Below are 25,477 nucleotides of genomic sequence, written 5' to 3'. Positions count from 1 at the left end.
GCCTTTTGGCAAGTCCCTGGGAGAGTGCATTTGTGTAAGTGGAAGAGTACTGGTCACAGCAATGATGCGGGTCACATGTTTTCCCACCCACTGAGTGAGATTAGGCCATCCCAGAAAAGACCACTTCAAGGATGACATTACAGCAAAAAGACACAAGATCGTTATGAAAGGGCAAATGTGGTTTCCTAAAATTAGGAACCAGAAGCTTAGACATCTTATGAGCTTCGCTGGCTGTCAGGCAGGCAAAGCAAAGACAAACACCTGAGTAGACTACTACTAATTGCAGACCCTCCTATGAGCAAAGAACTGGAGATTTTTCTCTTAATCCTTACACACAATGATTCTGTCTCTCAACTCACCACTAATGGGTCCAAATATTCTGCTTCAAACAGTCACTGCTAATTAAAAAAAAATTATATACAAGTACCAACATATAACACACTACAGATAGCTCTAGCAAATTTTATCCAAATGTTTGCTACATGGACAGTACATTAATGGATGATTATATCTACTGATAGTGCTTTATGCTAAACCTTGGCAATGTCATTGCAGTGACACAATATATTTATATTTCAGTTCAAAAAAAGGTTAAGCACTTTTTGAAGTAAGTATGAGATTTGAAATGGCTATATATTTTAAAACTACACAAATAAGCCACAATGTAATAAAATAACTTAAAATAATGCCAATAATGTTGCACTTCAATCTCTCTCATTTCTGGAGTTATCCCCCCAAACATGAGTGAATGAATGATTAAATAAATACATACATAAACTAAAAAATGAAAATCAGCACTGGGTTACAGATGCAAGTGTAAAGAGACAATGTGCGGTGCTGACAATCTAAACCCAGGAACGGAATCTTTAGCTGAAAGGGTAACCAAGTGCCAAGTAATCTAACAGCTCAAGTTCTAGTAAGAGAATGAGCAACTGTTCTCCTTTAGAGAAATGCAAGAATGAGGACAGTGATAAAATAGCAGCAACTGAAACCATTCTGGAAACTCAACAAAGGAAAAAGATGCATGTGATATACAATATTCTATTTTTCCTACTAACCTGCATTTAACAAACCATACTTCACATGCAATCGGTTAGTTAGGCTGGGTGAGCTTGCTGTCTGCCTAATATGCAAAGCCAAGCAGGAGATCATTTCCTCAGAACCAACTCTGTAGTGGTGCTGAAAGCTCTGGTATTACTGTTCAAAGATGGTGCTCTTTAGAATCAAAAGTTATTATACTGCCTCAAACTTATGAAATGTTGTCATTATGCCTCCAACAAGTGCATGCACAAAGCACCTAGACATTCTCATAAGCTTTAAGAAAAACACTGCAACATATGAGTTTTTTTTAATTGCTGTAATTTACAGGTTAACACACAGAAAAAGTCTGTCTGTCTTCTTTAGGGGATTCCAGCACAAATGTCTCATCTGCAAAAACTTGCTGAATAATGCTTAACTCAAACTTATTAACCAAATCCTAAAAAAACACACACATTAATGATAATCTATTCTGAGTAGCACCAGCATATAAAAGCAACTAGCTCTGTCTTTTCATTTGGTGCCACTTATTGTTATAGCATCACTTATATACCATGGCAACTATAAAGAAGGCAACTGACTTGTCCTCTAAAACTGACGTTGCACAAATTGTATAGAAATGTGGGAAAAGGGGGTATCATAAGGCACACTAAGATGATAGTACCATACCAGATAATGTCCCTACCCAAGAACACTGACGAACCACACCAATTGAACACCTTCATTCCTGCACTGAGGAAGGAGGATACTGCTGATTTCACTTGCTTCCACACAAAGGCGTGGTCCCACCGGCTTTTTTATAGAAATTCTGCAACTCTTGGAAACTTGGTTTCCATTGTAAACAAATACGCTACAGCTGAATTTGCCTTACCACACCCTCTTGCGTCTTGGGATAACAGAAACATAACAAAGGCACTTAATGTGCAAGTCAGATAGTTCAGTCTTTTTCATTTTGTTCTTCTAGAAAGTGAGTCTGTGAAAAGGGATCCAGGCAGATTTAAAGCTGAGCTGACTACTAGTCCTTAGTGCAGTGAACTTAAATCCTTAAAACTCCCATGATTCCATCCACTTCAGTCCAGCCACTGGACTCTTGGGATCATGAGCAAGAGGTCCAATCATTCCATATGCCAGAGGGCTGAAGAGCCAGAAACTGTTGGAAAGAAAAGAAAAGCAAATAAGAAAATTAAGTGAATTTGATATAAAAGAAGAAAGTTTACAGCATATTAAGAGAGCAAGAAATTGTGTTAAATATTTTATCTTAGCAACAGAACTATCAACACAAACTTTGTGGAATTTCACAATACCCTGTTAAAAATAACTATGACTAGATGTTGTTTCATAATTATTTGTTCAACATTACATTCTCCATCCAAGCATTAATGAAAGATTTGAAACAGAGCAGTTGGTACCACATAACACCCAAAACTTTATAGGTGGATAGATATATTGCATGAGTTACGTGCAGGAGGACACAATCTGAGCCAAGTGGCACAAAGTACCATTCATACTGGGCTGCCTCACAACTCATTTCTTAATATATAACCTTTACATTAATTTGTGTACCTAAATACAATAAAATGGCAGGCTAGTAAATGAGAAATGTGTCACTAGACAATGTACTGGCAAGAACAGAAACAGAATAAAGAAACACCATAACAGAAGTGAACTGGTGAATACTTCACCTGACCTGTCAAGACATTACGAAAAAAGAAAGTGTTACTAAATACATCAAGATGTAAATACTGTAACTTGCTCTTTGGGATTATTTCACCAAGCAGGTCCTAACGCCTTCTCAACACCAATCCAGCAAGGACAGTGCTCCCTGCCATATGCTATTTATTTATATGTAGTTGATAGGGTTGTTCATTTTGCCACAGCCACATTTAGAGAAGCCAAGGTAAGAAAACTTCACACAGATAACATCGGCAACTTAAAATCAGATATCAATTAAAACAAAATAAAATGAAGAAAATTTAAAATGCAGTTAAATAAAAAAGGAAAAGAACTTCAGTGCATTTCAAACCCCTCAACCTGGAAACATCAAAAATCTGGACAAGGACCATGAAAAATAGGTACAAATCTGTATGCTGATTAACATGTAATTTGTATATATAATTACGTAACCCTACCCACTCTGATGGAATTGTGGAATACCAACTTTCAAACGCAAACTGAAGAACAGACAACCAAAATATGGCACCAGAGTCCCCCCTGCAGCTATTCCAATGTCCCATTACCTGGCTATTTCTCCCCATTTACCATAAACACTAATGTGTGCATACTGCTTTACTTCTACAATGATTATTTGGATATTATTTTTACATTTTGCAGCATTACATTTTGCAGCACAACAATGCACAAACACTAACAGACATCTGCTAAACAAAGCGATACTGTCTCACAATGAAAATAGACTTGGCATTAAAACTTCTCTCCCCTTGAAACTCACATTCATTAAAACAGCACTGAAACCCACACCACATCCAACGAAAATGCATCTGGCCAGTTGTGGATAAAGATTACCTTTGGGCTGTTTTCAGATTATTGGCCCCTTGCACATGAAACAAGGAACATACATGTGTTATTTTCTTTGATACACCTTCCTGACTTTATTAAGTTATATTCCTTGTATAATACAGCACACTTGTTAGACAGAGTGCATTTTAAATTTATTGTTTGAACATTTTTCCTGTAGGCTGTACTGTAGGCAATGAAACAAAATGCATGACCCAATAATGACAAAACTGCCCAATTCAGAATATGTCCATCATAAAAGTCTACTTCCACACCCACACTATACATAAAATGACAGTAGTGTAAGCCATAGGCATCTTGCACAACTTCTCGCATTTATTTTCATTTTATTTGGGGGGGGGGGCAAAAACTAGGGACACATTTTAAGCATTGCTAGTATAAATTTGGAAAGTTGTTAGAATAAAATGTTGTGTTACCACCATGCATGTCACTGGCAAGTCTTGAACCGAGGACCCTATGAACTATAGTCAGAGCAACATACTATGCTAAATCAGCAGTTTCCTGAAAAATAGGAAGACTGAAACTTAATGGCTACCATTTAGTGAATTCAGTTCTCACTTCTCACCGTAGCTCTCAACCTCTTAGCACAAAAAGCCTGGACAAGGCCAATAATGGGGGAATACAAATTCAGTTCTCATTTCTCACTCACCATAGCGCTCAACCTCTTAGCACAAAAAAACCTAGACAAACAAAGCCAATAATGGGGGAATACAAATTCAGTTCTCACTTCTCACCATAGCTCTCAACTCTTAGAACAAAAAAACCTGGACAAAGCTCAGAAATGGTGGTGGCTAGGGACTTCAGGCTTTTTTTATCCTGCACCGAAATTACAGGATTTGAGCTTGAATACCTCTAGCCACCAGGTGTATTATATGGGGGCATTTTCACACAGATACACACACACCTAAATTAATGGAAATAAGCATCAATCCAACAAACATTTGCTAGTCTCTCACTCTCTCTTTCTCTCAGGTAATTCTTTCAAAAATAATAAACAGCAGTTATCGTCAACCACAATAAATTACAACCAATGGATGGACTGGACTCCCGCCCCCTCCTCCATCCCACTCACTCAAGTCTAGTGAAAATATAGAAATTTGCAGTGTAGCAGTGATAATGAACAATGGGCTAATTAAATGCACACTGATGGAAGGGAATGTTTAGTCAGTTTACTTGAACTAAAAACATATAGCGGAAGTGATGCCTTTAATGTCTTCAGATGTTGGGAGTCCCAAATAGAGGAGATAAATGATAAAAATCCAAAATCAGAAGGCCATCTAAGACTAATGCAGATGCATGCATGCTTTTTGCTTTCACATCAAGGCCCCAGGCACCAATGTCCATGTCCCACCCATTCATTTCACATGCAGAGAGCTACCCCCACTTCCTTTAATTCACATATGTACTACTCATGTCAAGTGTTGCCAGAAACCATGATAAAAACCATAGGGAAAGAAGTACAGGTTCTTCAGGTAGTTAAGTAATTGTAAGTTTGTTAGTACCAGTTTTGGTTCATCCTTTGTTTCTTCCTGGGTTAAGGGTTGCATATTTATTTGTATTTCATTAAATAAAATGCAAATATTCACATGTCTGTGCTTTCAAACATGCACTAGCCCTTCATTGTAAAATTCTTGCATACTTTAGCAGTTGTGAGTTAGAGATCAGCTTGGTGACTATTCAGTCTGTTACGGACAGACCAATGGCCTATGGAATAAAGAATTTTGAAAAAAAGGAAAAGAAAGAACTTTATTTTCTGCTAGCTTCACTTTAGTCAGATAAATATGCAAGGTGTAAAAAAAGAAGTTATGTACTCACCATAACGTTCCTTCTGAGTAGGTAACTTAATTTATCAGCAACCTGTGGGTATCAGATCCGACCTGGATCCAAGTTGGCAGCTTTCCAAGCTAGAGATCCGAGCTCCAAGCCCCTCCCCTTACCCATAATACCCTACCTCCTTCCAATCCTCAGATCGTGTTTGCCCATCTATATAACCTCACAATGACAAAACAACAACCTGAAGAATCCTAACCTAAGGATTAAAAAATTACCTGAGATACCATCCTAGGGTTCAGGTAATCAAAGAACCAGGTTAGGGGGAAGGAGGGAGGGTCGGTTGCTGACAAATGAAGTTACCTACTCGTATGGAAAGTTATGGTGAGTACATAACTTCTTTATCTGAAGTAGGTAACTTCATTTGATCATCAACCTGTGGGACAGAGTCCCCAGCTACCAAAAACTTGTGAGGTCCTCAAGGAAGGATATTCCGCAGCACTGCAGAGCCAAAGGCCGCACTACCTCTAGACACTAAATCCAATTTATAGTGAGAGATAAAGGTATGAGAGGACGCCCAAGTAGGCGCAGAGCAAATGTCATCCAAGGGGACTCTCGACCAGAATGCAGCAGATGTAGCCATAGAGCGGGTAGAGGGAGCATGAACCCCTGTAGGCTCTGGCAGGCCAGATAGTTTGTATGTGAGCAGAATGCAACTCGAAATCCATCTGGCCAGAGTTACCTTCGACACAGGCTTACCTGAGAAGGGTTTTGCAAAGGAAACAAAGAGCTGATCAGACTTGCGGAATGCAGCTGTTCTGTGTAAATAAAAACTTAACTGTCTATGAACGTCTAACAAATGAAGTTTGTGCTCCCCTTTGTTTTGATAGGGAAAAAAACTGGGAGATTAATGGACTGATTGATGTTGGAAAACAAGATACGGGGCTTTAATACAGAGGGCCTGAAGTTCCCACACCCTTCTAGCTGAGGTAATCGCTACTAAAAAGACAGTTTTCCAGAACAAGAATTTTAAATCAACAGAAGCTGCAGGTTCAAAAGGAGGTCCGGTCAGAGCCTAAAGGACCAAAGTTAGATCCCATGGAGGGAAGGGGTTCCTAGTAGGATGTCTCAAGAGGAACGTACCTTTCAGAAAGGTCTTACAAATCTTGGTGGACGCAAGGGGATTGAGATTGTCCCCAATGTGAAAATGGGAGATGGCAGCCATTTGAACCTTTACAGTAGAAGAACTGGCTCCTTCCTGAAAAATATGAGATAGGAAATCAAGCACTGCTGGTATGGGAGCAGTGAAAGGGTCCAAATTCCTATGAGACGCCCAAATGGAAAACCACTTCCATTTACTATTCTAAACCTTCCTGGTAGAAGGCTTATGCGCCGCTACCAGGATAGATCTGACTGCAGACGAGATATCGGGAGTCCTAGCAACTAATGGAACTGGATCAACCAAGCTGAGAGCTTGAGATTGACCAGATTCGGGGGTATCAATCCCGAAGGATGAGATATCAGATCCGGGATGGGATCTAAGATCCAGAGAGGAGCTATAAGATGAGACCATAGGCACAGGAACCAGGCTTGACGAGGCCAGAATGGGGCTATGAGGATAATCTTGTTCCCCAACCGACGAGCTTTCTGTAAGAATTTTGTTATTAACGGAAGAGGAGGATAAGCATAAAGAAGACCGGGTGGCCAAGCATGAACTGGAGCACCTCTGGGGCTTTCCCCCGGAGGGGGAATTAGAGCAAAAAACTTGCTGCACTTCGCGTTGGAAGACGACGCGAAGAGATAGCAGCAAGGCTGACCCCACTTGCGGAAGATCTGTTTCGCTACTAAGGGATTCAGAGACCACTCATAAGATGAGAGGATAGTTCGACTCAGTTTGTCCGCTAGGATGTTGGACCAACCTGGAATGTGCGTTGCTAACTGAAAACAGTTGGTGGATATCACCCAGTCCCAAACTCTCATGGCCTCTTGGCGAAGATGGTAAGACCTGGTCCTCCCCTGTTTGTTGATGTACCAGACCACTGACATGTTGTCTGACTGAATCGCAATAGTCCCTAGAAGCACCGCCCTCATCTCCAGAACATTGATATGCAGAACGGTCTCTGAGTCCACGTACCTTGGACAGTTCTGCCCGCATAATGTCCCCCCACCCAAGGTGAGAAGCGTACATGGTCACCGTGACTTGGGGTTGCGGCATAACAAGCGGTCGACCTTCCCGAAGCTCTCGAGATTGGAGCCACCAGATGAGGGAATTTCTGCAAACTCTGCTGAGAGGAATTGGTAAGTCCAACAGGTGGTGAAGGATGGACCACTAAACCTGCAGAGTCCACTGGAGAATCCTCATGTGTAAGCGAGCTAAGATCACGAGATTGATTGCTGCTGCCATGGACCCTAAAGCTCTCAGGACTGACTCCGCTGATGGGGCAGGTGACTGAAGAAGGGCTAAAACATGTAAGGTCAAACTGCAAAATCTGTCTGATGTCAAGAAGGCTTTGGTCTGAAGCGTGTCTATTCTGGCCCCTATGAACTCCAAGACTTGAACTGGTTGAAGGGATGACTTCAAGTTTATGGTGATCCCCAATCGGGACGCTAGAAGTAGGAAGCGATCCCTGGCTAAGCAGAGTAGATGCCTGGTGGGGGCGGTAAGGAGCCAGTCGTCTAGGTGAGGAAAAACCTGTATTCCCTGAAGTCTCAGGTGGGCCGCTACAACTGCCATGACCTAGGTGAACACCCTGGGGGCTGTGGTGAGGCCGAAGGGTAGGACCCTGAACTGGTAATGACTGGCCCTTAGCCGAAAGCGGAGGAACCTCCTAGATTGCCTGTCCATGAGAATGTGATAGTACACATCCTTGAGGTCTATGGAGCACATCCAGTCCTTCTCCTGCAGCAGGGGCAGAATGGATTGAAGCTTGACCATCTGGAATTTCTCCTTGGCAATGAAGAGCTTCATTGTTGAAAGGTCGTGGATCTGCCTTAAGTACCCCATCTTTTTTGGCACCAAAAAGAACCTGGAGTAATTGCCTAATCCGGATTGGCCTGGGGGGATGTGCTGGATGGATCTTTTTTCTAGCGGCTTTTTTACCTCTAAAGCTGCAGCCTCCCTCTGACTGGGTGGAACATCAGGGAAGCGCCTCAACTGAGGAGGCAGGTTTATGAAAGGGATTGAGTAACCTCTGGATATTATTTGAAGCACCCAGCGGTCTGTTGTGATGGACTCCTATTGTGCCAAGTGCTTCGAAAAATGCCCCCCGTCTGCCTCCAGAGAGGAGCAGTCGGGCAACCCCTCAGGGCTGCTGCATGGGTCGGTCAGAAAAAGGTTCCCGCGACCCAAACATTTTCGGTTCCCCCTTTGCCTCTGGGCCGGCGTCCACCTTGTCCCCCCCCTACCTCTGAAGGACGAAGGGTCCAGAGCATAACTGGACTGCTGAGACTTCCGGAACCACATCTTCTTTTGTCCTCTCTGGTTCCTGGAAGAGGACCTTTGAGGAGCCGAGAAGCGGACCCTGACGGCAGACAGCATCTTCCTGTCTTTCTCGCTCTGAACCAATGTGTTGTGGATGGTCTTCCCAAACAGGGTATAGCCAAAGGGTGCGTTCGCGAAGGATGCCTTGAAAAGTTCCGCAAAATCACAAAGCCGGAGCCAGGCGTGATGCTTTAAGGTGATGCCGGGACCTGCTGGCTCTAGCGGCCCCCTCCGTGACATGGGAAAGTAGCCGCATAGACGTGTTTGAAACAGATTTCAGAGTGGACATGTGAGGAACTATCCTGGGCAAGTTCCTTCTTGGTGGCTGCTGCCACCACCATGGCATCCACTGGGGAACCCTTACTCTAAGCCATCCTATCCACAGGGGGACTAAGAATCCTATCTGGCCTCCTGGGGATTGGCTCTACAGTATCCGGTTCCTTCCATGCCCTGGTAGTGATGAGGTCAACCAGGGGGTTGGCCGGAGGGGACACCCAAGAGGTAGATGGGCCTGCGAACGCCTCCAGGAACACAGACTCATCCGAGGAAGGTTTTTGGGCTGACCACCCCCCCCTTTATGCGAAGCATCTCCATAATGTCTCCAAAGGAGAGGTCCTCGGGGGGTGACCTGGGGGAACCTTCCCCTTCCTCCAAATCGGTGTCCTCCATGGACTCAGGGGAGTCCAAGTGCCTCCTCTTACACATATGTTTGTGAGGGGCCTCCTTGGTGGGACTGTCTGAGGAGGGCTCACCAACAGGGTCGTGTTCCACCAGTGGAACGGGCTGGCGTGTCAACACAGGCTGTCCCTGGGACTGGATGATGGAAGACAAACCCAGCTGCAAGGGAGTGGGGGCGGGATCTGAAGAAAGAGCAGGGGGTCGCGAACCTCTCGAGAGGACCCTCTCCACTACGTCGAAAGCCAAGGGTTAACACCCTCAGATCCGGCACGAGGATCGGCGTCGAAGCCGAAGCTCTCAGACCCGAGAGGGAAGTGTGCTTCGACGGAAATGGAGCCAAAGACACACTGGCCCCCTCGGATCCAACGCATGGCTCTTGGCCCTGAGAAGAGCTCGGATCCGAAAGGGAATCCGAAAAACTCGAGGGCATGACTGGCATCGAGGCAGCGATAACCATCGGCGCTGACTCCCTGACTCTGAGACTCCTCGGATCCGAAGGTTTCGAAACCCAATAGTGGATCGGAGAAGGAGCTATCAGGGCAAAAAGTGTGGCTGAACTCTTACCCGGAAGGGGGGGAGGCAGCAGCACTCCCATCTGCAGTTGGGATTGGAGGAAACGATGCATCATCCGGTCCATATCAGCATTGGAGAGGATACGTGTTGACCTAGAGGAGGCCACCGAAGCTGGCCGGGAGGGCCGCCGCGACAACCTTGAAGATTATCAGGCCTCTTCCTCCTCCTCCTCCGGCTCTGGTCAGAAGCGTGGAGAATGGAGCCGAGGGGAGGAAGGCCTGGAGACCTTCTGGGGTGAGGAGAGCAGCTTAGCAGGCGGGGCCAAGTCGGCCCGCCGCTTGTGGCTTTTATGCCTCTCTTTCTCCCTCTTACTTTCTCCCTCTCTCTCTCTTGTCTTTTTTTGAGTCCCTCTCTCCCTGGGAAGAAGTGGGAGGTTGAGTCCCAGCCAGGGGAGAGAGGACAGCAAGCTGAACAGCCGTAGCCGTGGCTGTAGCCACCGAGGGGGAGGAGGAAGCCGACTCTGTGGGTAGGAGACCCGCCAGAATCAGCTTATTCCTCCTATCCCTCAGGGCCCGGGGGTTAAAGGCTGCGCAAATTTGGCAGCACAATGACAAATGTGGTACTCCTAGGCAGTGGACACACTGAGTGTGGCCATCCGCTGGGGAAAGCTTATGGTCACACTCAGTGCACTTAGAAAAGATGGCCTTTGGGGCCTCGGCCATGATTTCTAAACTAAAACACACACACACCCACACAAACACCTAAGGGGAAGGGTTCGCTAAGCTTTAAACTACGAGGGCAAAACTCAGGGGTTTAAATCATGGAATTATACTATCCACACACACAAAAGCTAAGAAAGATTTTGAGAAGAAAAATCTACTTACAATCGCCTAACTCTAGGAGCTTGAGAAACTCGTGCCTGACAAAGCCACGGCAAACAAAATCTGAGGATTGGAAGGAGGTAGCAGGGTATTATGGGTAAGGGAGAGGAGCTTGGAGCTCAGATCTCTAGCTTGGAAATCTGCCGGGTAGGATCCGACACCCACAGGTTGATGATCAAATGAAGTTACCTACTTCAGATCATTAATTTCCAAGCTGCATACACAGGGAATTCTGTTTCTGAATTGGAAATAAGCTTTCCAAAGGTCAGTGTTTTAGTAACTCATTAAAATGTATGCATGTGTATGCGCTTTAGATGCTTCAAGGTTTTTTTAACTCTTTTTCTTATATTTTATTAACCCTAATGTAGTTGGAGAGGGAAATTTAACTTTCCTTATATGGGAAAATTGAGAAATGTACCCACCTTCACTGGTAGAAGCTGGGTCTCTGTGCATCTACAGGAATGCAGATTTTGTCACAGGGTATGAGCATAAGATCTAGCCTAGGCTAAATGTAGCACACACACACACACACACCCATAGACTTATATATACAAACTCTGAGCTTGCTCAACAGTGGAAATAGAAAGACAAACTCCACTGTCAGCGAAAATAATTTCGTTGAACAGCACTCACTGTTTTTGTGTTCACCAAAATTCCATTCAGTAACATGACATGCTTCCTATATATACTTTTACATGAAAAATATATGGTAGGTAGGTGGGTGGGTGTGGTATTCATGGCACTTCTTGAGCACAGAAATATAATTTTGCTGTAGAGTTTTTGTAGAATCATACCTACAGTAGAGCATAACATGATAGAACCCGCACTGTAAAAGTAGCTTCAGCTCCAGACAAGTGACAAGTGGAGTACCTCAGGTTCAGTCTGGGGGGACTCTCTGTTTGCATCTCTACTTCTCTGACAGGCCAACATTAATGGACTCTGGCTAACAAAGGTTAGGTGACTGCATGACTGCAAGCTTGATTATTCCCATGAATGATGTATGATACATACAAAAGGGTCTTACAGAAACAACAGATGCTGGGACACAGACATGGGCTCAATGCCAAAAAATGTAGAGTAATATAGTTCCTGAAAAAAAAAAAAAACCAAAAATTTACCATAGGTGGCAGTATAGTGGCAACCGAACCAAACAGTGTGAGTGATAAGGGAACACAGGGACACAGTGTAGTCTCACCGATAACCCCATTTCACAACAGTTCAGAAATCCTCTATGTGGCACACCTCATCATTAAGGCTTTTCATCCAGAAAATGGAGTCAATCATGTCACTGTGTCATCATCCTCATTTATCCCATATAGAGATTACACTATTTGGTTTTGGTATTTGGTCAAGATATCTGAAACTCTGAAGGCCACAGAAAAGAACTAAATACCTCACTAAAAAGAAAGCCTAAAAGCAGATGCCCTCGCTGACACCACCTTAAAAACTCCAGCTATCTATGCATATAGTCTAGTCAGAAGCGGAGCATTTCTGCTTAACAACCCCCAAACCCAAAAACCCAAAGCATGTTGAATCCAATAAAATAAAGAAATCCCAATCCCTCAGAGCCACACGCATCTAAATAAAACAAACATGCAAACAAAACATGCTCGAGGGATAGTTTCCCAGACTGACCCCCCAGCCCCTGGAATAGATACAGAGACCCTCCCATACATGTCAGAGTGCCCTTTGGCCTGGGAACCTTGAAGGAACCTGGGGAGAAAGGAAGAAAGGAAATTCACCTCGATCATAGTCGGCCTGCTAGGGGGAGGTCCAGGGAAGTGAATAGTGTGGGAAGAGCCATAGTAGAATTGTTATGGTTAGGTTTTGTTAGGGCCTATAACTGCAGTTGTGACATCACCTATGATGAACCCAACTGCATTGACAAGATCAAAAATGATTTAATTTTGTAGTTTTTGAGCAAGATGCTATCCATTTAAATTTAATCTGAACTAACAGATACACACATTAAACTTCTGAACTATGAAATTAATACATTTGTACTGTTGGTTCAGCTCTGAAATGCCTCATGATATCATGTATTTGGCTTCTAATATTTTGGTATATCTTTACATGAGACTACTATGTTGCCCTGTTTATGTAAAACAAGCTCCAAGAATACATTTTCTGAAACATAAACATCAAATAAAAATGAGCAGATGTTACCAACCAGTCAAAGTGACTCTAGGACTATGGTACAAAGTTTCACAGATTATCCGGCACTAGATCTGCAAGGCATAGTTTCATGTTAGAGATGATTCATCCTGTTGAATTTCCTTCAAAATACACCTTGAGGGAGACATGCTTTTGAGACAAATCTGACAGACAGCCTGCCAAACAAAGCATGAGAAAGTAACAAATAGAGGGATGTGTTTACTACACTGCTAACATTTTGTCGACTGCCTCATTCTCATGCCTCCAGTTAATGTCATTTCCAAACAGGTATTAACAGTATTTGATCCCAAAGCAGTAAACATTATTTTGCATAAAAAGCAATCACACACACCCTTCTGTCCTTTCCTTACCTCTAAATACATCCAGACACAGCGAACATATAGAGCGTCTTCTACAGAATCCAATAACTCAAGTGGAGCGTCTTCCAGCAAAATCCTTTCTGGCTCTAAAAATCCAATAACTCAAGCGGAATGTCTTCTAAATAAATAAATCTAGCGAAATCCCTTCCGGTTCTGCTGACTTGCCGCTCACAAAGCATTTGAACTAGAGCCGGAAATAGCGCAAGCTCAGTTCCGACAGGCTGGTGGAGCTGACATCATCGTACACATGATGACATTAGCTCACGAAGCGCGAAAATTAAAAAAATAAAAAACAAAGTGCTAATAATCGGAAATGAAGGGCTGCCACTCGGGAATCATGGCACCCCATTATTTGAACCTCAAAACTCGGTAAAAAATGGGTAATTCAGGACAGTTGAGAGGTATGGTGCAGTTATGCATCAGTACTGCAAGATAAATGCCATAACAATGAATGCAGGATTATTTATAATTAAAAATGTCCACATTTTGTACCAGTTAAGGTCTTAAAGGTAACCAGCATGCAGGTGATGGAAAACTTAGTATATGAAAATAATAGACTATGACATGAATTTTTTAGTTGAGTCCGAAGCATTAGGTTATTGCACTGGAGAGAAAAAAAAGAAGCTAGATTCAAAACTACTGGCATTATATTTTTATTAAACTGCATAAATACTCATAGGATCATAGGAAGTTACTAGGCAAATGGCCCTAGGGCCCTTACAAGCGTAGCTAAGTTCTACCCTTATTTCCATGATCAGCACCTAATGCCCATGTCCAAGAGGGACACAGGCGGAACCCCGGGGTGAATTTACTGTTACCCATCCAATCATACAGACTGCGTTGGAAAACAGCCAATGAGGTGCTCTGTTTGACATGAAGTGGTTGTCTGTTCCAAAGGTGTGGTACCCTCTGGTAGACAAATCTGTCCCTCCAGCAAGTTCTATTAATGTCACATACCAGGTGAAGTTCTTTAGAGTGAGTAACCTGTGTACCATTTGACTTGTGGATATGCAGCATTTCCAATAAAGCAGGGTCAGAGATTGCCTTATATGCAAGGCAGAAATTGTCTCCGAGTAATCTGTATGAAACAGAATAAAGTGACAGTGATTTCAGATGATCCACACAGCACAGATGCTGAAGACCTGGAATTTTTCTTGTAAGGAACCTTTGTGGTTTCTCCAATTGCTGCAGGTGCTTGGAAAGGTACATATCAAAAGGGGTGCTGTACTCAATTATTAGCCTGATGAAGGAAGAGTACAGGGAGGTTATAACTTCTTTTTTCTTGAGGCAATGCCCTTACCTATGAGATGAGCAATATAGAATGCCTTTCTTACCATTATGAAGACATTTTGGTCAAAGGTAAGATACTATCAACCTGTGTGCCCAGGTCTCTCACCACTGAGTGCAAACTTAGGGTGTTGTTATTGATGTGGTAGCTAGCAGGAACATCTTTCTTACTGAACGGGATTATAATAAATTTTTGTCACTGATTTTAAGGCCATGACTTTGGCACCAGTTATTTGTTTGTGTAAAACCCTCTTGCATGATGTTGATATCATTTGGAGATTATATGACCGCTCCCAGTTTGCAGTCATCAGAAAACTTTGCCAGCCACAAACTTTTAGTTTTTGCTTGTCCTTCGGAGAAATAGATTCCAAACAGTAGAGGTCCCAAGACTGATCCCTGTGGAACACCACTGGTTACATATCTGCTGTCGGTGGTGAAGTCCCCTATTTTGACTATATGTGTTCCATCAGTGATCCAGTTAGTGACCCATCTAATTATATAAGGGTCGATACCTAGCTGGGTGAGTTTGTCAATGATGCCTGAGTGGGGGGTTGTGTCAAAAACTTTGGCTAAGTCTAGGCAGGCTGTATGCACAGATTTTCCATCGTCCAGGGCCTTGGTGACTGCCTCGAAGAATTCCACCAGGTTTAACAGGCATGATCTCCCTTTGACAAATTCAAACTGAGTATGGTTGAGTGTTTGGAGATTACCTGTATCTTTGTTGATAAGGTCTATGATGATTCGCTCCATGATCTTGCAGATAAGGCTAGTCAGGCTAATAGGTCTAAAGTTCCTGAAGTCAGTGGAAACACCATCTTTTGCAAGGGAATAACGGTGGCAATTTTCCATTCAGCTGGGACAAAGCCGGTGCTTAGACTATGATTGAAAAGAGTACCCAATAGCGCTGCTAATTCTTGTTGGAGCCCATGTAGGATGTAGCCCGGGATATTATCAGGTCGCATAGATCCTGTGTTTTTGGCCTCAGAGATGCCCTTTACAATGTGCTCTTTAGCGATACAAGGTAGGGGACAGGTGGTATGGATGTCATGGGGTATGTGTGGCAGGGACATTGGAGTGAAGTTTTCACAGAACCTGTCAGCCAACAGGTTAGCTATGTCCTCAGGCTCAGTATATGTGGTATCATTAACTACCAGTTCGGCACAAATCTAGTCCTTTCCTTTTAGGTTATGGATGTAACTAAAGAATGCTTTATGGTTGTCCTTAGCTGAGGAAGCTTATTTATATTTGTAGTTTGCTTTGGAGGACTTCACAAGAAGTCTTATTTGCTTGATTAAGCTGAGGAGGAAGTGTTTCCAGTTGTAAAGCCTGTCAGTGGCAGTTGGCCACCAGGCAGGTTTGCTCTTCCTTGAGGAGCTTGTTTTGGTTCTATCAGGTACGGCCAAGTCAATGCAGTTATACAGGTGTTTGTATAAAGCATTGGTGTACAACTCGGCATAGTTGCCAATTCCATCTGGGGGTGCACTGAAGCTATTTATACCATCCTGTAAGAAATTATAATTTGCTTTGGAGAGGTATTTTTACTTTGGTTGCTGCTGGGGGGGGTTCAGGTGTGATAGTTACTTCAAAAGAGAATAATTTGTGGTCAGATCTCACCAGGGAAGACCATACAGTGGGGGTGCTACAGTGGTCCCCATATTGGTAAGCACCATATCCAGGATGTTGGCACCCCTTGTGGTTATTTTACAGTTCTGTATTTTCTTTAGTTTTTACAGGGAACATTATTTGAATTATGCTGTAAGGGAAGTCCAACCCTGAAATCCTCGACTGTCTCCTACCTGTAATTCCTTATAAGGGAATTAAGGACTAATGCTTCCCAGGTAACTTGCTCGACTGGCTTTTTTATTCACTTTGGAAAAAGCAGCAGGACAAGCTGGACTTTCTGACCGAGTGTGGTAACAATGTAGTCACAGTTTTCATGTTTAGGCCTGCTACACCTTTCTAGACAAAGAAAACAAACTGCTTGGTCTGCATTACAGAATAAGTGCAAGAAATGTACAATAAAGCTGAAGTGGATGTCGTCATAACAATAATTTGTAACATGTAGGTTATTTCCTGCCTTACCTTGATTACCCTGACAGAGAGTTTATCATGTTTATTATCAGTCCATTTCATCCCTATGAATCCCCGGAAACATGGCTAGTGCAGAAACATCTAAATATATACAATAGCAGGTAAAACTCACTGGAGGCTGATTTCACAAGTTCAGAATACTTTATTTACATTACTGAATAGACATAACAGGAAAACTTTGTTTATCAAGAAACAAGGCCATGGTCCATTTAAGTTTCCTACTCTAGCAGAGTGCTCAAACATTCACTGGAAAATCCAAATATTTCTTTACTTGGAATTTTCTGTACTCCTCACATTACACGTTCATCTTCTGTCATGAGTAAAACTACCAGCTGACAACTACCAAGAATTCTGACTCTTGATAAAGTGCTCTCTCTTCCATGAGAGTCAGTTGTCTCTGTCTTCCTGGGTACAACCTCTCTTGTTAACATGATCACAGCAGGTGCTTTCACTTAGTTTCTACTGTTTTGTACCATAATGTCTAGAACAGACATCTCAGTGCAAAACATATAATTCCTTTCCAGTCACATCCCTTGTAGTATGAACACCCATTTCAGTAGCAGATAACATATAAAATACATTTACTCTGATAAGAAGCACCTTTGTATCAAAAGCAGTCTTTTTGGACCATTAACAATATTTAAAAAAAAAAAAAAAAAAAAAAAAAAAAAGGTGTATTTCTTAGTTGCTCAAACATCCACCTTGTCAAAATGACCACCAACCCCCCCCCCTCCAGCATAGAACCCCTAGTTCTGTACTATTTAGGATGAGTCATGAGGCCTAAATAACCCATCTGCATAGAACACTCATGTTATTTGGTCCAAATATCCCATGGCCAAATTTAGAGTTGTTAGCAACCTTTGTCTAACCTCTACATTATTAAACTTTATGGAACCACACAGGATAGGGGAACAGATAAACTGGAATACTGTCGTGCTGAGACTCACGTAATACCCTAGTTTATGTATCTTCCTCATTTATTGCTTTTTTATTTATTTATTTATTTTTCCTGGCACCCTGCATAGTTTTAGGTTTTCCTTCTTCTCGGTCAGTCTTTCAATATGTTGTTTGTCTTTTGGCTTTTTCCCGGTAAGGGGTCGCCACAGCGGAACTCCAGTCCGCTAATGACTGGCAGTACATTTTTACGAAACACCGAGGTGCCAGCTCGACGCCCAACCTTCAATGAAGGCACGCCCAGAAATTAAAGGGATCTGAGTGTTGCAAGCATTTACACTTTGCCAGTACCCACTTTTAGACTGCAGTCTTTTTTTTCAAGGATTATGCCAGTCAAGTGAATTTACAAATACCTGTCAAAGCATCAATTTCACGTTTGAAAGAAAATAACATATCACACTGCATGGTTTTCTGCTGGAGTCTATTCCAAAGGTGGGGAAGGCACTGCTTAATGAAGCTATCTTGCTATTGTGTTTTATTTGCTGATGAAAATGTGATCCCCGATTCTTTTATTTGATGGCGAACTAGAACTGTCATACCAGTTACCGCTGAAGAATCTCTACATTTCTCACTAAGAATTCTTTCACTTCTGGTATGTATGCCTTAAACAAAGTTTCTTCTATTTGAGCAGAAGAGATAGTAGTCCTTTGTATCATACTACTGGCAACTCTCTCAGCTTCAAGAATGACAAGAGAAGTTTCCGCAAGTCAGTAAGTTTAAGGTATTAGTCAGTGAAGACTCGAGCATGGCTGGATCTTGCAGTTTATAAACACCAGGATTGATTTTTAAGCTGTCTATTTCTAAGTATAGCCAAACAACCCACTTATGCCGTACTAATGAGATCATAAAAAAGGCTGAAACATGCATGTCTACAGCTAATGTGGTTTAGCTTTATTGGCCTGAATGGACCCATAAAAAACTTGAAAAGTAAAAAGCCAGGGACATTCAGAAGCCATGTAGCTTAAACACTGGAATGTCCCTATATATCCCATGGGCCTCTACTATAAAAGATTTAAGGTATTTCACAGTGAAGATGGCATTATGGTTCAGTCTTGTGTGTGTGTGTGCGCACACATACATACATACACATACACACACACATACACATGCTATTAATTTATTTCTTTGGTCTTATTTTGTAGCTTTCTTCGTTTTTATTAGACATTTCAATGGGGTCTTGTCATGGATTTATTCTCCACGAAGTGGATGTACACAAACCCCATTTTTAATTTCCCAGAGTCTGGCATTCTTGTTACACATCCTCTATTATATTTCTTTTATTCATTGCATACATTCCCTCACTGCTGGAATAACAATATTCAACCTATCTTGCAAGTTTAAGTATGCTGTTACACTTTTAAAAGGGAATTTTTTGATTTCTCCATGTTTCCTTGGCTATGTCTATCAAGACTCAGAGATGCCTCCCATACAGTAACAAAGAATGCTGAAGTTTGTGGTACCCTTTGTTACAGCAAACAGGAGACAAGAAAGCAAGAGACTCAGTCATTACCATATTGTTCCATGGCTTTCTTTATGATAGACTTCAGAGTTTTACTAAAGTGCTACACTGGATTATCAGTTTAAGAGTAGTGTACTGAAATTCTTAACTGTTTTATTTTAAAACACTGTCAGAGCTGGTGTATTGCCCTGGACATCAGTGGGACATGCTTATTTCTTTGGATATCCCTACCCCAGAGAAAAGATACATGAGCTATTTGGCTATTGAACCAGCACTGGCTTTTCATAGTGCCACTGCTTCCAAAAATGTCACGGCACAGTTAATAATCACTAGAATGTGTTGGCTGGCATTATTAGACATATTTATTTTATTTATTGTTTATTTAACTGGGAGGTGAACTGGTCCAGAGACCTTTTTAGCTGTGACCTGGGCTCAGAAACAATAAATAGTGCAAGTAATTTTAAGTTATACATTTCAAATATGATGGTGTTAAGTTTACATAGTTGCAAAACTTTAGAAAGTTCATATGCAGCTGTTCTATAGTTTTTATAAAGTAGAATATTATGTAGTTATTATACATTTCTAATAAAATGACATTTTTACTTCATTAATGGGTCTAATGTACTTACAGCAGCCCTCCCACATGGTAGCATATTGTTGTGGGCGTTCTTGCATTACATTACACCCAGGGCCAGCGCTAGCATTTTGGGGGCCCACAGCAAATTTCAAGTTGGGGGCCCTACCCAGGAGATTATAAAAAGTGAGACCACATTGCCATCACTCCCCCTTCCCTATCAAGCTCATGTAGCACCATTTAACAATCACTGTGTAGTGTTACTACATTCAGACCATTAAAAAGTCTTGAAATGTTAAGGTACACACTGACTGGCATTTAGTACCAATGTTGCATTATGGCAAGCCCCTGTATCACAGCAAGACAGCCACTCACAATGGTACACACAAACACTGACTGGGACCGTGCAATGGTGCAGCGGTTAACGATGTTGCCCGCAAACAAGAGGTTCTCCGGTTCGATTCTCAGCTGGGGTGCCTTCTGTGGGGAGTCTGCATGTCCTCCCTGCATTTGCATGGGTTTTCTGCCACATTCCAAAGACATGCTTCTGCAGCGTTTCTCCCTGAGCCTCTGCTGAAAATAGGCTCTGTCCTAGATGGCCTTTCCTGGTCAACAAATGTTAAATAAATAAAATTTAGTACCAGTAAATTATGACAAGCCCCTGTACCACAGCAAGGTAGCCACACACAGAGGTTCACACACTGACTGGTATTTAGTACCAATGTTACATTACGATAAACCCCCTGTACCACAGCAAGGTAGCCACTCACAGATGTATACACACACACACACACACACACACACACACACACACACACACACACACACACACACAGACATTGACTGGCATTTTAGTAATAATGTTGTTAACATTATGGCAAGCCTCTGTACTACATCAAGGTAGCCAGTCCCACAGAGGTACACAAAGACACCCACACAGAACACAGACACAAGACAGACAGCTATACAGACTCACACACAGGACATACACACCCACACATGATGAAGACAGCACTACAGTAAGACTGAACATTAAGCATTTAAAATACTGGGCTTATGAGTTAATAATCATTTTAGAATAAGATTTTGCAGTAGCATGTGTTGGGTGACTCCACATTTTTGATGAACAGACCAAAACTAACAAACATCTGGTCATTGTGCAACATTCTCACAGCCCCTACCAACCTCATAACCTCTCAGCATAATTCCAAAGCCAAATATAACTGCAGAACAAAGGTGTAACATCAAGGATAGTTACAAACATTACTATGATAAACTTAGAAAGATATTAGAATAACAGGGATTGCATTAGCATTCATTAAAATAATCAGTACACTCTGCAGAACTCTCATAGCCCCACTAAAAGTCTCAGCAAAATTCTAGAGGAGGTAAAAACAAAGAGAAGGATGTAAAATTATGGACTGAAAACACTGTGTTTATGAATTAATACAGATGGTAGAATAACAGATTTTTCCAGTAGCATGCATTGTGTGAAGCCACATTTTTGATGAGCAACAAACCAAAAATACAGGTCAAACATCTAAACATTGTGCAACATTCTCACAGCCCTACCCCTCTCCCCTGAACTCTCATCTTAACTATTCCAGACAAAGCCAAAAAAAATAAAAAAAACTGCAGAACAAAGGTGTAACCATCAGGGATAGTTTGAAAATTTGCTATGATTAACCTTCGATAGTAGAACAGGGTTTTGCACTAGTATGCATTAAGCCATCCGTACATTCTGCAGAATTCTCACAGCCCCTACCCCTCAGTGTCTCAGCACAATAAATCTGGATGAAGTGAAAGCAAAATGAAAACACAAAGGCATAACATTAAAAAATGTGTTTATGAGCAAACAAAGATGCTAGAATAACAGATTTTGCAGTAAAATGCATTGCGTAACCGCATGTTTTAATGAAAAGACACAAATACCAGGCAAACATCTGAATATTGCGCAACATTCTCACAGTCCATGACCCCCCCTACAAACTTCTCAGCACAATAAATCCAGTCAAAGCAATGATCATAGAACAAAAGCATACCCTCAGGGATAGTTGTAAACATTGCCGGTATATACAGTACTAGTATAACAGGGTTTGCATTAGTATACATTAAAACAACAGCTGTACATTCTGCAACATTCTTGCAGCCGAACTCCCCTCCCAACCTCTCTGCACAATAATTCCAGACAGAGCAAAAAATTATCATAGAACAAAGGTGTAGCATCAGGCATCATCAAACAAAAATACATTAATGAATATTCTTATGCAAGACTAGCTAAAAAAAAACTACATCACATCTGGACATTAATTACAGACAAGCCTTCCTTCCTCAATTTCTTAGAAGATTTCTGAAAAAAGGTAAAAAAAAAAACTTTTACAACCACAGACCCTCACCCCCCAGTCATCTTACCATAAGAACTCTGCAGAAAAAAGTTATAACCCTCCCAGCAAAAATAAAGTTAAAAATAAACCCAGCAACTTACCTTTTCTGCAGTTGATAGAAGGCTACTACCAATCCTCTGCTTGCTTGCCTACACACAGACCAGACCAGTTCAGCCCTTTTAAATTGCCCTCAAAAGGAATGTTTTTCAGATCTTTTAGAAATTGCCCTTACAAGGACAGATAAAATACAGCTGCTTTGCTGGTTCCACGGTCGTTGCAGGAAAACTTAAATCCCCCATCTGTCCTCATGCCATACCTCTCAACCTCTTAGCATGACAAATCTGGACAAAGCCAAAAATAATGGGGGTACAAAGGCTTAAAAATAGGGACACTTTTTAAATATTGATCATAAACTTACAAATGAGCATTCAGGCTTTGCTTTAGCATGCATTTTCTGAAGGATATATAGTAGGGTTACTACCTGTCCCTCTTTGGGCAGTTGTGTACTTTGAAAAAACTAAAAAAAATGGCAGATTTTAGGAGAAAATATATTTCAGAAGTTTTCTTTAATAGTTGTATAAAACGTTTTTTTATATCTGAAACACCTAACTGTTATACAAAATAACATAAGCAGCTCAAATGCTACAAGAATAAATTTCTATTTTGGCAAAAAAATAAACTTCTGTTTTTTGCATTGGCTGTGAGTATGTTTTGTCCTACACAATCTCTCCTTTCTTCAAAAAAAAAAAGTCCCACTTTATGCATTTGAAAGGGTGTCAACCCTAATATAAAATTTGAAACTTAAATGTCTGCCATTATTTAGTGACTTCAATACTCATTGATTTATAAGAAAACCATAAATGTTATGAAGAACAAAACAAAAATTTGAATAAAAATTCTGGACATTCTTAAAAATCTGGGCAGTTCAGAGGTGTTCCTAATGCCAAAAATCCACAGAACTGACCCAATAGACCACAGATAACTTGCTTCCTTGACTGCTGCAGTCAATGAGGTCCCTTGCTTCACTGAAGCGGACCTAATTGAGTGCAGCTTACAAGTGAAGCAAAGGACCTGACTGGCTGCAACAGTCAATGAAGCCAGTCCTTTCAAAAAAAAAAAAAAGTTATCGCACTACGACACTATACAGTTGAATGAACAAGGCACCAAGCAAGGAGCAGAAGAGATGGAGAAACCTGTAGCTGCTTCATGTAGGGACCCTCATATGCAGGGAGATAATCGGAGGCTCCCCGCAGCCGTGGGTTTGGTGGGTGCCTAATGCCAGCTATTTGCATAAATGTGGGCATTTCTGGTTGACTTCAACCGTGATTGACAGCAAGTCAGAAATTCAAATAAAATGCTGCTAAGCTTAATGTCAATAAAATTAATGAAATACCAAACGAAAAGAAAATGAAGTACAAGCACAGCTCTTTTTTTTATTTTAAAAGGCAGGAAATACTAATTGCTCCTCACATGACAAATCCACTATCTTAAAATGATGTATTAAAAGGCAGTAACATTAAAATATCAGTTAAATATATACATAAACATACACACACATTTTTACACACAAAAAAAGTTGCTATTCTTGTAAATTACCTTCTTGTGTTTACACTAATGGGTTATGCTGCAACAACGCTGCATTACAAAATGCTTTAAATGTAAAATTGCAGTATCCTGTTCCTTCTTTATCCATTTTTTTTTCAGTTTTTCTTAATGAATTAAAGGAGAAAAGTTTCAGCATGTCAAAATACAATGATAATTTCCTTGCACAGGAGACTGCTTCTATGGCTTCACTCACCACCTTCTTCCCAATGAAAAGAAATGTCTGAAGTGCATCTGTCCTACCAGTATTGTTACTCACAGGTCGTGTGCTGCTTGGAAATGTAGAAATATGAATTGCAGGAGTATGAGTGCACTTTTTAGTGGTACTCACTTCTCTAGGAGCAAATTACTACTACCAGCACTGCTGTAAATTGTGTACTAATGGGCTACAAGGGCCCCAGTCACTGTAGCAACAGATGTCAGTTTTTCTTCATGGGCCCTGGTAGACCTGTACCAGTTCCTCTAAGATGTCTGCACATGCTTTTTGAGGGGTCCTGGCAAAGAAGTCCAGATAGATGAAAGTCTGTTTTTGAAGGCAAAACATAATAAGGGTTGTAATCTGGACAAAAAGGATTGCTGGATCTTCGGAATTTAAGACTCCATGATAAAAAAATGTATATCTTATGTTCCTGGACCGGAGAGATGCAGGCATACTGTTGCCAGTTATACAGAAATGAGAAGTTATGTACCTAACATAACGTTCCATGTTAGTTGTCTTCTCTTGCCTTCTTTCTTGCTTGATGGGTTCGGAGCCGATCCTCGGCTCCGACTCGGCACTTTGCTAAGCTCGAGAGTCACTTTTACCAGCAAGGCGGTAAGTACCCAGATCTCGTTTGTTGTCTATAGGCAATAACACCTAGCATAAAAAACTTCCCAAAAGGAAGAAAGAAGGAGAGAAAAAGCCTGAAGGATGGTTTTGGAGGACCAGTACTGTATGGTCTTAAGAAGCATTCTTCCATGTAGAGAGAAAAGGTCTGTCCAGGCCAGGGGGAAGGAGGGAGGGTCGCAAGAAAGAAGGCGAGAGAAGACAACTAACATGGAACGTTATGGTAGGTACATAACTTTGCAATGTTAAGTTGTCAATCTCGCCTTCATTCTTGCTTGATGGGACCGCGTCCCTAGCACCTCTATCCTGGGTGGCTCAATGGAACAGACTCTTGAGAACTGTAGAGCCAAAACTGGCTCTGTCCCTGGAGGCCAAATCCAATTTGTAATGAGAAACAAAGGTATGAGGAGTGGCCCAAGTGGCTGCTGCACAAATAGTGTCTAATGGAAGTCTAGCTTGAAAAGCTGTGAAAGTGGCTAAGCTTCTGGTTGAATGCGCTTTAGGTTTCGAGCACAGCTGTTTTCCCCTGAGCTGATAAATTTCAGAGATGACAGAAGAAAGCCATCTAGATAAGGTCACTTTTGAGATAGGAAGGCCTTTTTTGTTATCAGCATAAGAAACAAAGAGCTGATCGGATTTCCTGAATTGTTTTGTTCTGTCCAAATAATATCTGAGTTGGCGGTGAACATCAAGATAATGTAACTTTTGTTCCGATCTGTTTGAGTAGTTTGGGAAAAATACAGGAAGATCAATAGCCTGATTCAAATTACTCTTTGAGGCGACCTTAGGCAAAAGGTCGGATTAGTTCTCAATGATACTCTGTCTTTGTGGAAGACTAAATAGGGGGGGCGAACAGAGAGAGCATGAAGT

General features: G+C 41.7%; 1 protein-coding gene across 2 annotated transcripts in view; it reads right to left on the bottom strand.

The window, feature by feature from the left end:
* Positions 1-1,310: 1,310 nt before the first annotated feature.
* The window catches only part of POMT2 (protein O-mannosyltransferase 2), a 1,453,485-nt gene continuing 1,429,318 nt past the window's right edge, over positions 1,311-25,477 (bottom strand). For both annotated transcript variants that reach the window (XM_044073901.1, XM_044073900.1), the window contains exon 21: positions 1,311-2,188. In XM_044073901.1, coding sequence (XP_043929836.1) covers positions 2,154-2,188 — 35 coding nt within the window. In that variant the 3' untranslated portion in view covers positions 1,311-2,153. The remainder of the gene's footprint in view (positions 2,189-25,477) is intronic.

This window comes from Protopterus annectens, chromosome 6.part0, assembly GCF_019279795.1.
Source record: "Protopterus annectens isolate FY-2018-M chromosome 6.part0, PAN1.0, whole genome shotgun sequence".
NCBI lineage: Eukaryota > Metazoa > Chordata > Ceratodontiformes > Protopteridae > Protopterus > Protopterus annectens.
The sequence above is the reverse complement of the archived record's forward strand: the minus strand, read 5'-3'. Positions and strand labels throughout refer to the sequence as shown.